The sequence below is a fragment of the Oncorhynchus mykiss genome, chromosome 1 (genome assembly GCF_057628025.1).
Source record: "Oncorhynchus mykiss isolate SJ-2025 chromosome 1, ASM5762802v1, whole genome shotgun sequence".
Lineage (NCBI taxonomy): Eukaryota > Metazoa > Chordata > Actinopteri > Salmoniformes > Salmonidae > Oncorhynchus > Oncorhynchus mykiss.
In genome coordinates this window covers 45,627,392-45,640,690 of record NC_143022.1, presented here as the reverse complement: position 1 = coordinate 45,640,690, position 13,299 = coordinate 45,627,392, and the positions used below count along the sequence as shown (strand labels likewise).

The window sequence follows — 13,299 nt, the reverse complement described above, 5'->3', positions numbered from 1 at the left end:
TACTGTATAGTTGCTGGGTCACAGTCAGGTAGGTCATTCATCTTGTGCTTTTTGGTGGTGCGTGTTTGTAGAGGACTGTGGGAGAACATCGATCGTAGTTAGTAAGAGACGGTTGGGGGGGGAATTGAAGCACTCTAGACCGTAGGGAAGGGCTTGCATCTCCGAATCTGGTTTTAGCTCGTTTGACCGTGATGTGAAGTGTGTGGATATCTGAGTTGACAGTTTGAACACAGTGCCTAGAACACAATAATCCCTAAGGTCCTCTATGACGGAGCATTTAGAACAGAACAGAATGCACTGAATTTTCCCTCCATCTATCTTGCAACTTTTACAGACAAATTCCCAAACAACCTCCTGGGTTATCACTTATTGAGCGATTTTGATTGGTTGTAGTTATCACTGTAAATCTGATGGGTGGCAGATTGATTTAGATGACGGGTACGTCGTGCCATCCTCGTGACCGTGGTCCCTCCTGTGTTTGGTGGCTCTGACGATGACCATGCCTTTTTGTTTAATTACATTAGGAAACAAAAAGGATTATGACCCCAATGTCATGTTCACTTCATTGAACAACAAGACCAGCAGCTCATAAATCCGACCCGACCATGGGAGGGGGGGGGGGGGGTGTGTGTGATGAGTAAGCAAGGGGAAGGCAATACGCTAGAGACATTTTGAGTGAGGATGGCTTCTGATACAAAATGGACTAGCATGGGTATGACTGCATTTGAACCTGTTCACCATGAAGGGTTTGGGTCTGTGACATACTGGAACTGTGTGAGAGCCTAAAACACTGTGGCTAATCTAAGAGTGAGGGGTGTGTCTGTATTAAACTTGGCTGGTGCAGAGGTCATTATCTGACCTTTGCCCTTGAACACCCCGACACACCCTGTCCCTCTATTTCTAGCCCTGTCCTTCAGACAGCACTGACTGCTGTCCTTCAACACGACAGTGAAAACTGCTGCTCGTGTGTGTTCTGACAGGGACCTTCAGCCATGTCCTATTACAGACCTTGTCATGGGTGATGCAACTCCTGTTGCTCGGAAGTGACCGGACCGGTCTCTGACACCTTGTCTAAGGTCATCTGGGAGAGGAAGGCTAAAATGTTCAGAAAATGAATGCAGTAATAGTTTCATTTTGGTGTCCCTCAAACTGCTTGTGACAGGTGTGCTTACGTTGCGCTCTCAAATTGCGCAGCCTCCGTTGCATCGCACAATAGTCAAGTTACTTGCCAAAAGGCCACAAACTGGACAGATTAGTCAGGCAAATGCCCAAATATTTTCACATATACTGAATTTTGGTTGCCTTATAAACACACGGGGACAAATCATATTTTTTTTGGGGGGGGAAGGTGTTCTGGTCTATGTCAGGCTGCACAGCCCCCTGCTATGTTATGTAAGATTTCTCTGCTGCTGGGGTGAAATGCTTGCTGAGTGCATCTCTTTGTTTTGCAGTGTCGGGCTCTGCTGAGGAAAAATTACCAGAAGCCAGACTGGCCTACTTATAGTTCTATCCTCCCAGAGCAGTGCCACCTCAACTGCTAACAGCTGAACCCAGGTCAGATCCCCACTGTAGGATGGTCAGGGCATCTATGCTAATAGCCAAACCCAGGTCAGTGTCTACTGCTGCTGTCTGATGCAACCTGCGTCACACATACTTACACAGCGAGAGCAACACAACCTTTTGTGCTGGACGCCTGGTCTCAAGGTCTTCTGTCTGATGCTCCAAGGCCAAACAGTCTCGCTATCTGGCTGTTACCAGGCTCTCTTGTTGAAACTCTTCTCATAAATGAGGGCAAACTGGTCATTTTTTTTAGTGAGGTGTTAATTTGTAGAAGACGAGTAGTCATTCATCCATGTGGCTGTTCCCATCAGGCCAGCTGCTTCACATTAACCCTCCTGGATAAACCTGGTTATAGGCCTACACCCAGCTGCAGTCAATCTAACACAAGAAAGGAGGCCATGCCTCTCTTGGGGGCAACTGGATCATTGTATTTTTTTTAATGAAAGCTACTTCCTAAAAGGGTACATGATGTCTTACTCGTTTGACACGGTAGGTTAGAATAGCTTTGTTGCTCTTTAGTGTTAGTGGATTAATTGGATGAGGGAGGAGTGATGGGATTAGGGTCAGTAATAATGGGGAATCCTGACTGGGGGATGTTTTTGTCACTGACAACGCTCTTGTGCGACTATATTGAATGGCCATTATGTTACTGTGTCCAGTGGCCCCTCCTGGAAGTCAATCCCCTTTGATGGCACTTCATAGCAGCACACGACACTAAATGAGTTATTGTTAGTATGGGTCCCTCGGGCTGAAACCAACTCACTACTATGGGATTATAGTTTCTGAGAAACAAAATTTGTATCTGAGTATACTGGAAGGTTAGATGCCTCTGGGCTGGCTGGCTAAGCATGGAGCCTGACGTCATGAGTCTCTCAATGTCTGACTACCAAGAACTCCTCTGTTAATGTTATGTTACGTAAGCAGTCTTGGGGCGGCAGGTAGCCTAGTGGTTGGAGCATTGGGCCGGTAACCAAAAGGTTGCTAGATCGAATCCCCGAGCTGACAAGGTAAAAATCTGCCGTTCTGCCCCAGAACAAGGCCGTTAACCCACTGTTCCTAGGCGTCACTGTAAATAAGAATTTGTTCTTAACTGACTTGCCTAGTTAAATAGAAATTAAATGTACATTTATCACCGGTGTCCATAAACATAATTGCAAATCTGTACACACCAATGCATACATGTAGGCTAAGCATTAAAGGTCCAATGCAGCTGTTCTCTTTTTTTCTTCTCTATATTCAATCATTTCTGATTTTCTTAGCTTGGGTTCCATCCAATTGTTGACAGATTTTCATGAATATTCACATTATGAGGTCATGTGTTTGACTGCGCTGGGCCTTTAACATGGGAACAGACACCAAAAACCAATTATCCTTTCACATTATCTTTTGGAGCAAAGAAACATGAGTGAAATTAAGTCAGCCAGTCTGTAACATGACTTGAGTTCCCAATTCTAATATTTGTGTTGGCAAAGAGCTCTGGTATGTTTGGGTGACAGGTAGCAAGTCACATGTGACTGAGAGCCTGCTGGGACAAACTACCAGCTCTCATTTCAAACGATGCAGGCTTCCAAGTCTTTACTAAAAGGATCTCGTACTGTATTTTAGATGTGGCTGTACATGTGATACTAGTGTGGGATTAAATGTTTCCCTTCACTGGTGATTAAATTTTTTTACACCGGAGCCTAGTATCGCAGCAGGTAGTCTAGCAATTAAGAGCGTTGGGCCAGTAATCGAAAGGTCTCTGGTTCGAATCCCCAAGCTGACTAGGTGAAAATTCTGTGGCCTTGATCAAGACACTTAACCCTAATTGCTCCTGTAAATCACTCTGGATTAGAGCATCTGCTAAATGACTAAAATGTAAATGTATAGCCTATGTAATCACCAATCACTCACAACCTCACTGTACCTTGACTGTTAAGGTTGTGGTAACTGTTCATAGGTGCAGTGGAGCGTAGTGTCATCCCTGAGGTAAGTTTAACTGTGGGTGTGTGGCGGTATCTCTTCCCTCATTGTGTGGTACAGGTGTTTTAACACAGCATTGTCGAGTGGTACATACACTGCCTTCAGAAAGTATTCCCACCCCTTGACTTTTTCCATATTTTGTGTTACAGCCTGAATTTGACATTTTATTAAATTCAGATTTTGTCACTACACACTATCCCTTAATGTCAAAGTGGAATTACGTTAATAAGAAATGAAAAGCTGAAATGGCCGGTGTGTAATAATATTTAACATTTATTTAATTAGGCAAGTCTGTTAAGAACAAATTCTTATTTACAATGACCGCTTAACCCGGATGACGCTGGGCCAATTGTGCGCCGCCCGAGTCATTTAAGTATTCAACCCTTTTGTTTTAGCAAACCTAAATAACTTCAGGACTAAATTTTAATAAGTTGCATGGACTAACCTGGTGTGCAATGGTGTTTAACGTGATTTTTGAATGACTACTCTGTACCCCACACATACATCTGTGATGACGAGCAGTGAATTTTAAACACCGATTCAACAGACCAGGGAAGTTTTCCAATGCCTAGCAAAGGGCACCTATTGGTAAAAATAAAAACAGCAGACTTTGAATATTCTAACTCAGTTGCTGGCGAGGAAGGAAACTGCTCAGGGATTTCACCATGATTTCACCAAGAATAATTTTAGAAAGGATAATGTGCAAATATTGTACAATCCCGGTGTGTAAAGCTCTTATACCTACCCAGAAAGACACACAGCTGTAATTGCTGCCAAAGGTGATTCTAACATGTATTGACACGGGGGGTTGAATACTTAGCTAATCAAAATATTAGTGTTTGATTTTCCATTAATATAGTATTTTGTGTAGATTGTTGACAAAAAAATAGTATTCACACTCCTTGACTTTTCACTATCTGAAGGCACTGTAGTTTGGGAAGAGCTGTTCCTGTGTGGGGCCGCCTGACTTCCTCTCAGGGGAACAGTGTGTGTAGTAGTTTGTCTTGCTGTGTGTGTGTCGTAGCGAGGGTGGGGAGTTTTGTAACACACCTGACAACCAATCACAACACCTAAATTCTGTTGTACAACAGCAACTGTCTTTGTATCAACGTGGTGTGTGAAGTTATAGGTGTTCATTTTTTATCACCTTTTATTTAACCTGGTAGGCTAGTTAAGATCAAGTTCTCATTTACAACTGCGACCTGGCCCAGATAAAGCAAAGCAGTGCGACAAACACAGTTACACATGGAATAAACAAACGTGCAGTCAATAACACAATAGAAAAGTCTATATACAGTGTGTGCAAATTAAGTAAGATTAGGGAGGCAATAAATAAGCTGTAGTGGCGAAATAATTACTATTTCGCAAATAAACACGAGTGATAGATGTGCAGAAGATGAATGTTCAAGTAGAGATACTGGGGTGCAAAGGAGCAAAAATATATATATATATATATATATATATATATATATATATATATATATATATATATATATATATATATATATATATATAAATTGGTCTACGTGCAGCTATCTGTAAGCTGCTCTGATAGCTGATGCTTAAAGTTAGAGAGGGAGATATAAAGGCTTCAGAGATTTTTGCAATTCATTCCAGTCATTGGCAGCTGAGACCTGGAAGGATTGGCGGCCAAAGGAGGAATTGTCTTTGGGGGTGACCAGTGAAATATACCTGCTGGAGTGCGTGCTACGGGCGGGTGCTGCTATGGTGACCAGTGAGCTGAGATAAGGCGGGGCTTTACCTAGCAAAGACTTGTAGATGACCTGGAGCCAGTGGGTTTGGCAACAAATATGACGCGAGGGCCAGCCAACGAGAGCATACAGGTCCGAGTGGTGGGTAGTATATGGGGCTTTGGTGACAAAACGGATGGCACTGTGATAGACTGCATCCAGTTTGTTGAGTAGAGTGTTGGAGGCTATTTTATAGATGACATCACCGAAGTCAAGGATCGGTAGGATAGTCAGTTTTAAGAGGGTAAGTTTGGTGGTATGAGTGAAGGAGGCTTTGTTGCAAAAAAGGAAGCTGATTCTAGATTTAATTTTGGATTGGAGATGCTTAACTACCTAGGTAGTTGTCCACATATTCCAAGTCCGAACTGTCCAGACTAGTGATGCTAGGCGGGCGGGCAGGTGCGGGCAGCGATCGGTTGAAGAGCATGCATTTAGTATTTCATACAGGGAGTGAAGTTAAGGATGACAGGTGTGGCCATCTCAAGTTTGGTGTTTGTTTTCATATGAAGTAGCCAAAATATCTAGATTTTATTTCACTTGTCTGCTTATGCTGTGTCCTAGAATCAGATTTCCCCATTTGGTCATGTTTTTAGCTGCTAGCTACTGAATAATTGGTGGTCTACTTAGCCTGCTGATGGGGAGAGCTTTACCATATGCTCTTTTGAGAACATAGGAAAATAAGTAGTTTTCTGGATTTAGTAACTGGTTAAAGGTCTCCTGCAGATTTATTTCATTTGCCCAACAGTTGTTACTCCCAGATGGAGACCTATTCATGTGGCCCTCACACAACATGGCTGCCCTTCTTTATCCAACCACTTAAAACCCTGCCCAGAGAGGAGGGTTTAAAAAAAATGATGTCAACCACTCTCCCACACGCAAATCCGCTTACACCCAGACAGTGCATGCTAGGAAGGGTTGGCGTTTAGTTTTAATCCCCTGCCTGGCCTCCCGGGATGCAGCCTGGCCTCTGAGAGAATGTCCTTGTAAGGAGAATAACCTTCAGTCAGGCTATAGGCCCTTAGCTCAAACACCTGTATTTTACATAGATACAATATGGCCCCATTTTAGTTAGGAGAATGTTCTGTGAGTCCGATGCAAATAAGTAGTCATTTGCAAGCCTGTTTGAATGGAAGATAAATGTACCAGAGCCGTTTATTTAGCCTACCTGAATGAACCGTAACAGTTTAACCTTATCTTTTCATGGGGGAGATGTGGATTAGGCTGACTCAGTTAGTGCTGTCAGAGCCATCCTGTCAGGTCCATGGCACCCTGCTACCCCTACTGTGCTCTGTGGGAATTCAGTTTGAGCTCTGAGGCAGCCATTTTCACACCGTCTGACACGCGATGCAGCCACCTAAAGTGCTGATGTTCAAGCTTCCTACACAAATATCTCCCTTTTATTAAATGATTAAATGTGCCTGAATAGCCTCCTACCCACTTACCTACCTGGTCAAATTTTGACATCTAAAAACAGTGCATTCGAAAGTAATCAGACCCCTTGATTTCCCCCCCCCCCGCGCAATTTATGTTACAGCTTATTCTAAAATGGATTCAATGTTTTTTTCCCTCATCTACAATCTACACACAATACCCCATAATGACACAGCGTTATGGGGTATTGCAAAAATTATTTAAATAACTGAAATCACATTCACAAGTATTCAGACCCTTTACTCAGTACTTTGTTGAAGCACCGTTGGCAGCGATTTTTAAAGCCTCAAGTCTTCTTGGGTATGACGCTACAAGCTTGGCACACCTGTATTTGGGGAGTTTCTCGCATTCTCTGCAGATCGGATGGGGAGCATATCTGCACAGCTATTTTCAGGTCTCTGCAGAGATGTTTGATTGGGTTCAGGTCCGGGCTCTAGCTGGGCCACTCAAAGACATTCAGAGACCTGTCCCGAAGCCACTCCTGCATTGTCTTGGCTGTGTGCTTAGGGTCGTTGTCCTGTTGAAGGTGAACCTTCACCCCAGTCTGAGGTCCTGAGCGCTCTGGAGCAGGTTTTGATCAAGGATCTCTGTACTTTGCTCCGTTCATCTTTCCCTCGATCCTGACTACTCTCCCAGTCCCTGCCTCTGAAAATTCTCCTCACAGCATGATCCTGCCACAACCATGCTTCACCGTTTCTTTCCGACGAGATGCTTGGCATTCAGGTCAAGAGTTCAATCCTGGTTTCTTCAGACCAGAGAATCTTGTTTCTCATGGTCTGATAGTCCTTTGGGTGCCTATTGGCTAACTCCAAGCGGGCTGTCATGTGCCTTTTTATTTTATTGGGGAGTGGCTTCCGTTTGGCCACTCTACCATAAAGACCTGATTTGGTGGTGTGCTGCAGAGATTTGACCTTCTGGAAGGTTCTCCTATTTCCACAGAGGGATTCTGAAGCTCTGCCAGAGTGACCATCGGGTTCTTGGTCACCACTCTGACCAATGTCATTCTGTCCCGATTGCTGTTTGGCTGGGTGGCCAGTTCCAAGAGTCTCTTGGTGGTCCCAAACTTCTTCCATTTAATGATGGGAGGCCACTGTTCTTGGACCTTCAATGCTGCAGAAATGTTTAGGTTTGTTTCCTCAGATCTGTACCTCGGCACAATCCTGTCTCGTAGCTCTACGGACAATTCCTTCGACCTCATGGCTTCGTTTTTGCTCTGACATGCACTGTAAACTGTGGGACCTTTTTAATATAGACGTGTGTGCCTTTCCAAATGATGTCAAATCAATTGAATTTATCACAGGTGGACTCCAGTCAAGTTGTAGAAACATCTCAAAGATGATTAATGGAAACAGGATGCACCTGAGCTAAATTTGAAGTATCATAGCAAAGGGTCTGAATAACTATAAAGGTATTTCTGTTTTATTTTTAATGCATTTGCAAACTTTTCTAAAAACCTATTTGCTTTATCATTGAGGAAATTAAATAATGTAATCCTTTTTAGAATAAGGCTGTAACGTAAGTCGTGGGGTCTGAATACTTTCCAAATGCACTGTATAGGCCTAAATGGAACTATTGGAGCAGTACTGTGGCTAATAGAATGCAATTTTGATTTATTTAGCTAGGCAAGTCAGTTTAAAAAAAAAAAAATCTTATTTACAATGACTGCCTTGTTCAGGGGCAGAATGACCGATTTGTACCTCGTCAGCTCTGTGATTCGATCTAGCAGCCTTTCGGTTACTGGCCCAACACTCTAACCACTAGGCTACCTGCCGCCCCAGATTCAATCTACAGCAGGGTTCCCCATCTGACGCTACAAATGGTTTTCTGAGCTAGAAAAGAAACTGTGAAAACACCAGAATCGGTGATCTTAATTTGGGAAATCTGTTCAGATATTCCCACGCGTGCTAGAGACACATGATCATATACAAATGTAAGCAAGGTTTGAAATCGTTTTAGTCAAGTATTATATGTTTGGGCTCCTTGCGGTGAATTTGCGGTCTACAAATGATTTGTAATTATGTTCCGGCCCTCCGACCATCTCAAGAAAAAATCCTTCCTCAGCTGAATCTAGTTGAGGATTCCTGCTCTACAGCCAAAATGACTGTTAGATTATGTCCAGGCTGCATCACATCCGGCCGTGATTGGGAGTCCCATAGGGCAGCGTCCGGGTTTGGCCGGGGTAGGACTTCATTGTAAATAAGAATTTGTTCTTAACTGACTTGCCTAGTTAAATTTAAAAAATAAAGTAAAACATCAGGCTTCTGACCCGGTTGTTAGTTCCCATTCACACCACTCGTTGGAATTCAGTCTGTGTGAGACAAGTTTACATTTTGACCTACTGTAGACACTACTTTGATCATTTGATATTGATACCATAAGAAGAGATGCGCATACAAACAGAAACCTGTGTCACAATAGCCTGGCTGGGAGTATATACCATTGTGTGTAATTTGTTTTCAAGCTTGTGCCCATTGCCCTATATTCAGTTACTTAAGAGCAGCTATAGACCGGCAGCTCTCTGTGGATACCTTTTTTAGAAGTCTGTCACCACTATCAGAATTATTTTATTTCCCAGTAAATAAGATGCACCGGTTCTAAATAGGTTTTACTCTAGTCGATCACTCCCATGGGCTATGGCCCTTTGTCAATGCCGTCGACTTCATCAAGACCAGGGTAGGGGCATACAGCAACTCTAAACAAATGTTAAAGCACAGAAATATTAATTAGATTGTGATATCCTCAGTGTTTTCCTTTAGAATGGTCAGTAGGAAGTTAAGTCGAGACAAAAGGTCTGTGATAACACCGATGACGTACTGTAGCCTCAGATGGGCTGATGTTGGTTTCAGGTGGTGACTGCACACTTTACCAAACCACATCAAAGCCTTTGTATTGCAGCTCCTGTGAGATATAAGTGAAAGAAGTGACATTGAACTTTACTGAGGTGTGCGTCACTTTTTTTTACTGTGATATTGCCTTAAAATTCACAAGAATTGGGAGTATCCATACCTTTCTTAGCAGTGGACCAGTAGTGGCAGAGGTGTTGACTTTTTTTTTTTTTTTTTTTAAGTGTCAGTCTCATTTATTTATCCCACAAGGTCATAAGCTTATTATATCCCACCCATCGGCACTTTGTGAAAATGCAATGCTTGTTATTTTTGTGGTTCCATACTGACCACTGAACTTGTGTTCCCTCTCAGGGTACAGTGTTTAGCCTGGAGGAAGAGGAGCAGCAGGGCTTGATCATAGCCGAGGACAGCAACGACATCTATATCCTGTCTGGAGAGCAGCTTCCCACATCGCTGCTGGGCACCGGAGATAACAGTGAGCTGGGCAGCTGGCAGACAGAAAGCTTACGTGTGTCTCTGGCAGGCCACGAGTCCTGGGCACAGGTGGGCATGATGGACCATCCCGAAGACCTCAAGAGCCTGGAAAGCAACGAGGGCAACCTCTCAGAGGAGCGCAGCGAGAACAACTCTTCCAACTCTGACATCGTGCACGTAGAGCGAGAGGACGCAGAGGAGGGTGAGGGCGGGGCAGAGGCGCCTGAGCTGCAGGAGATCATGCTGAGCGTACTGGGGACGGAGAGCGAACTGGCCAAGCTGAGGGCGGAGTTTAGGGATGACACCCCGCCTCCTGTCCCAGCAGCCCCAGAGCCTGTGGTGGGATGTCTGGAGGAGCCGGTCGTCTTCAAGACCCCTGCTCCCCTGTCGGCGGTCCCGTCAGAGCCAGAACCGCGTGCCCCATCCACTGTTCCCATGTCAGAGCCCGAATCCCCTGCACTAGCCCCTGTTGTTGAGGCAGCACCCGCCAAGGTGCCCCCTACTCCCCAACCAGCAGAGCAAGTCCCAGAGCCAGTCCCAATGCCAGTCGCAGCAGCACCACCCCAGCCAGAGCTCGTTCCAGAAGAGCCCCAACCTGAACCTCAGTCAGAGACCGTGTTGGAGCTGGCAACAGCGCCTGTCCTGGAGGCACCCCCAGCCCCTGTGGAGACCCCTGTGGCCCCAGCTGAGGAGGCCCCAGTGCAAATGGAACCAGAGCCCAAGTTGGAGCTTCCAGTGCTGCTTTACGGTGGAGCTGCCCTGGTGGCCCTAGCTGCTGTAGTGGCCTGGTTAGTCCTGACCCACCGGAAGAGGTAGCCTAGCGGTGCTCCTGACCTGGGCCCCAGACCTCACCACCTCCCTGGTCCCTGCCTAGCTCACTGCAGGTAACCTGGGCTGCTGTGCTGCCAACGCCAGGTGCACACACCATGGCAAAATGAACTCTTCTTTTCCTCCGTTCTCATCTCATCTGGTGTTTTGATGTGTTTCTCTTCAGTTGTACAATTGAGGTGATGGGTCGGCGACAGCAAACTGGAAAGGACATATTTTACATTTTTATCTTGGTTTCTCTATTGTGTGTGGTTCTGTCCTGTGCCATCTTGATGCATGTGAACGATACAAGCAGGGTGTCTGTTACCCTCTCGGCTGGCGCTTCGGTACCTCTTTGTCCTCTGCCTAGTGGGTGTAGCTCAAGTCATAATTGCCAGTTCTGTTGCAAAAAAGGGGTAGAGGAAAGGGCACCTATTCCAATAGATTTTTCTATCTGGAAATTCTTAGAAAAAGTATGTTCTGACTACCTTTTGTCCTCTGAAAAACAATCCTGTCTTCAAGAGCAGGTTGAGGATGAGATGAATGTGGTTATGTAGAATTTATTTTTATGGCAGTTAACAGATCATGATTAGACTAATTTTTGCTTTTATAATTGTATGTGATGTTGGGATTTAAGACTCACTACTGGAGACCCTGACATACCTGTAAAATAACTATCTGCAGATTTAAAAGGGACAATTCTTCATATAGCACTTCATTGAGATGATTAATATCACACTAGAATATGAAGTAGATATATTTATGATCTACTCCCCCACTATATTAACAGTCACTTACTACATCAACTGATGATAAATGTATTATTTTGTAAATTATTCGGGCCAATTTTTTTTTTTTGGGGGGGGGGGGGGGGATTAGGGATTCCACTTTAAGATGTGAATGGGATGCCTTGACTCAAGGGTATATATTTTCACATGAATATAATATATCACTGTACCTAATTTAATTCATTTAGCTAACACATATTTTGACACAGGAGTCTTCTCTTTATATAGTGTTGTAATGTATGGTCATATTGCAGTATTATAATAATTGCAATGAAATAGATTTTTTTAATAGTGTCATAAAAAGGGACAAGCTGAGGATAAAGATTACCGCAGCTAACAGCCGGAGTGGGATACACCCTTGCGTTTTATAACTTGCCATCTCTTTGGTTTTGAGGGGACTGTGATGGGTGAATGTGTTATTCAACATTCCAGGCATGAAGATGCATCCTTGAAAATAGATGTGTAGATCTGTCATTGTGTGTGAGAACGTCAACCACTCCTAAAGCCAATTTAACCATGATGGCACCATGGTCAAAACTGGTCCAGGCACTGTGTTCTGTCGACAGGGAATGGAGGGTTGGGAATGACTGCACCAAGATCCACTTTGTCTCTGTTTGTTTGGTGAATTTCATACTCGTATGTTCAACTCAAAAGGTTTAAGATTGAAATATTAAACATGAAAGATATATAGTCCGTCTACTTGATTTAATCTGAGACTATCAGAAGGAGAAATGTTTTGTCTTGAATCAATTTATTCTCTCATTCCCAACTCAAATGTGTATTTAAGAAATAGGGCACGAGGGCGTGTGGTATATAGCCAATATATCACGGCTAAGGGCTGTTCTTGGGCGCGACGCAACACGTCATGCCTGGATGCAGCCCTTAGCTGTGGTATATTGGCCATATACCACAAACCCCAGAGGTTCTTTATTCTATTATAAACTAGTTACCATTGTAAAATTGGTTTAAACATTTAAAAAAAAAAAAAAGATTAAAGCTGTTTTGTCATACCCATGGTATACGGTCTGACATACCACGGCTGTCAGCCAATCAGCATTCAGGGCTCGACCCACCTAGTTTATAATGGTAAATAACCTCACATGGACTGTTTTCTTCCTCCACATGGTTCAATGTTTGTTTCCTCTGCTGGCCCAAACTGCCCACCCGGCACTGCCTTGCCATTCCGCTGTAACCCTACCTTTCATGCCTTTCTACAATCGAGACTTCTAAACAAAGCTTAACAGCTGTTTGCTGTCTTCTTCCCACTACTAGCAAAGCTTCCACTCAGGCTTGAGAAATGGAAGTCTGTCCACAACTTGAAGAGTAGGAACAACACACATGCCAGCCCTGCCACAGACAATCAACAGAGCTAATGAAACCTCATATATTCCTCTGTTTGTTGTGTACAATGTGAATCCAAAATAAAATCTGCGCTGTTGGCCTCGAGTCAGTGTGTTTAATGTAATTATTTGTATAACTAGGCACTCTTTGGGAGCATGAAATGTGAACTCTTGATCCGAATGATCATGTAGTGATGGCCATTGGTCTACAGTTAACTGGTTGTCCAGCTATGTTCTGTTCACCGGTTAGTGAATTTGCACAGCATACTTGGTTAATATCAGTATTGTAAAGACTCACACATCTCACTACTGCACTAACTGCACTGTTGCTTAGCCAAGT

At 43.9% G+C, this 13,299-nt stretch overlaps 1 protein-coding gene across 1 annotated transcript in view; it reads left to right on the top strand.

Annotated features, from left to right (window-relative positions):
• The window catches only part of LOC110523378 (bcl-2-like protein 13), a 42,149-nt gene extending 29,084 nt beyond the window's left edge, over positions 1–13,065 (top strand). Inside the window, exon 7 of the mRNA XM_021602042.3 lies at positions 9,902–13,065. Within this exon, the coding sequence (XP_021457717.1) occupies positions 9,902–10,840 (939 nt within the window). The 3' untranslated portion in view covers positions 10,841–13,065. The remainder of the gene's footprint in view (positions 1–9,901) is intronic.
• The last annotated feature ends 234 nt before the right edge of the window (positions 13,066–13,299 follow it).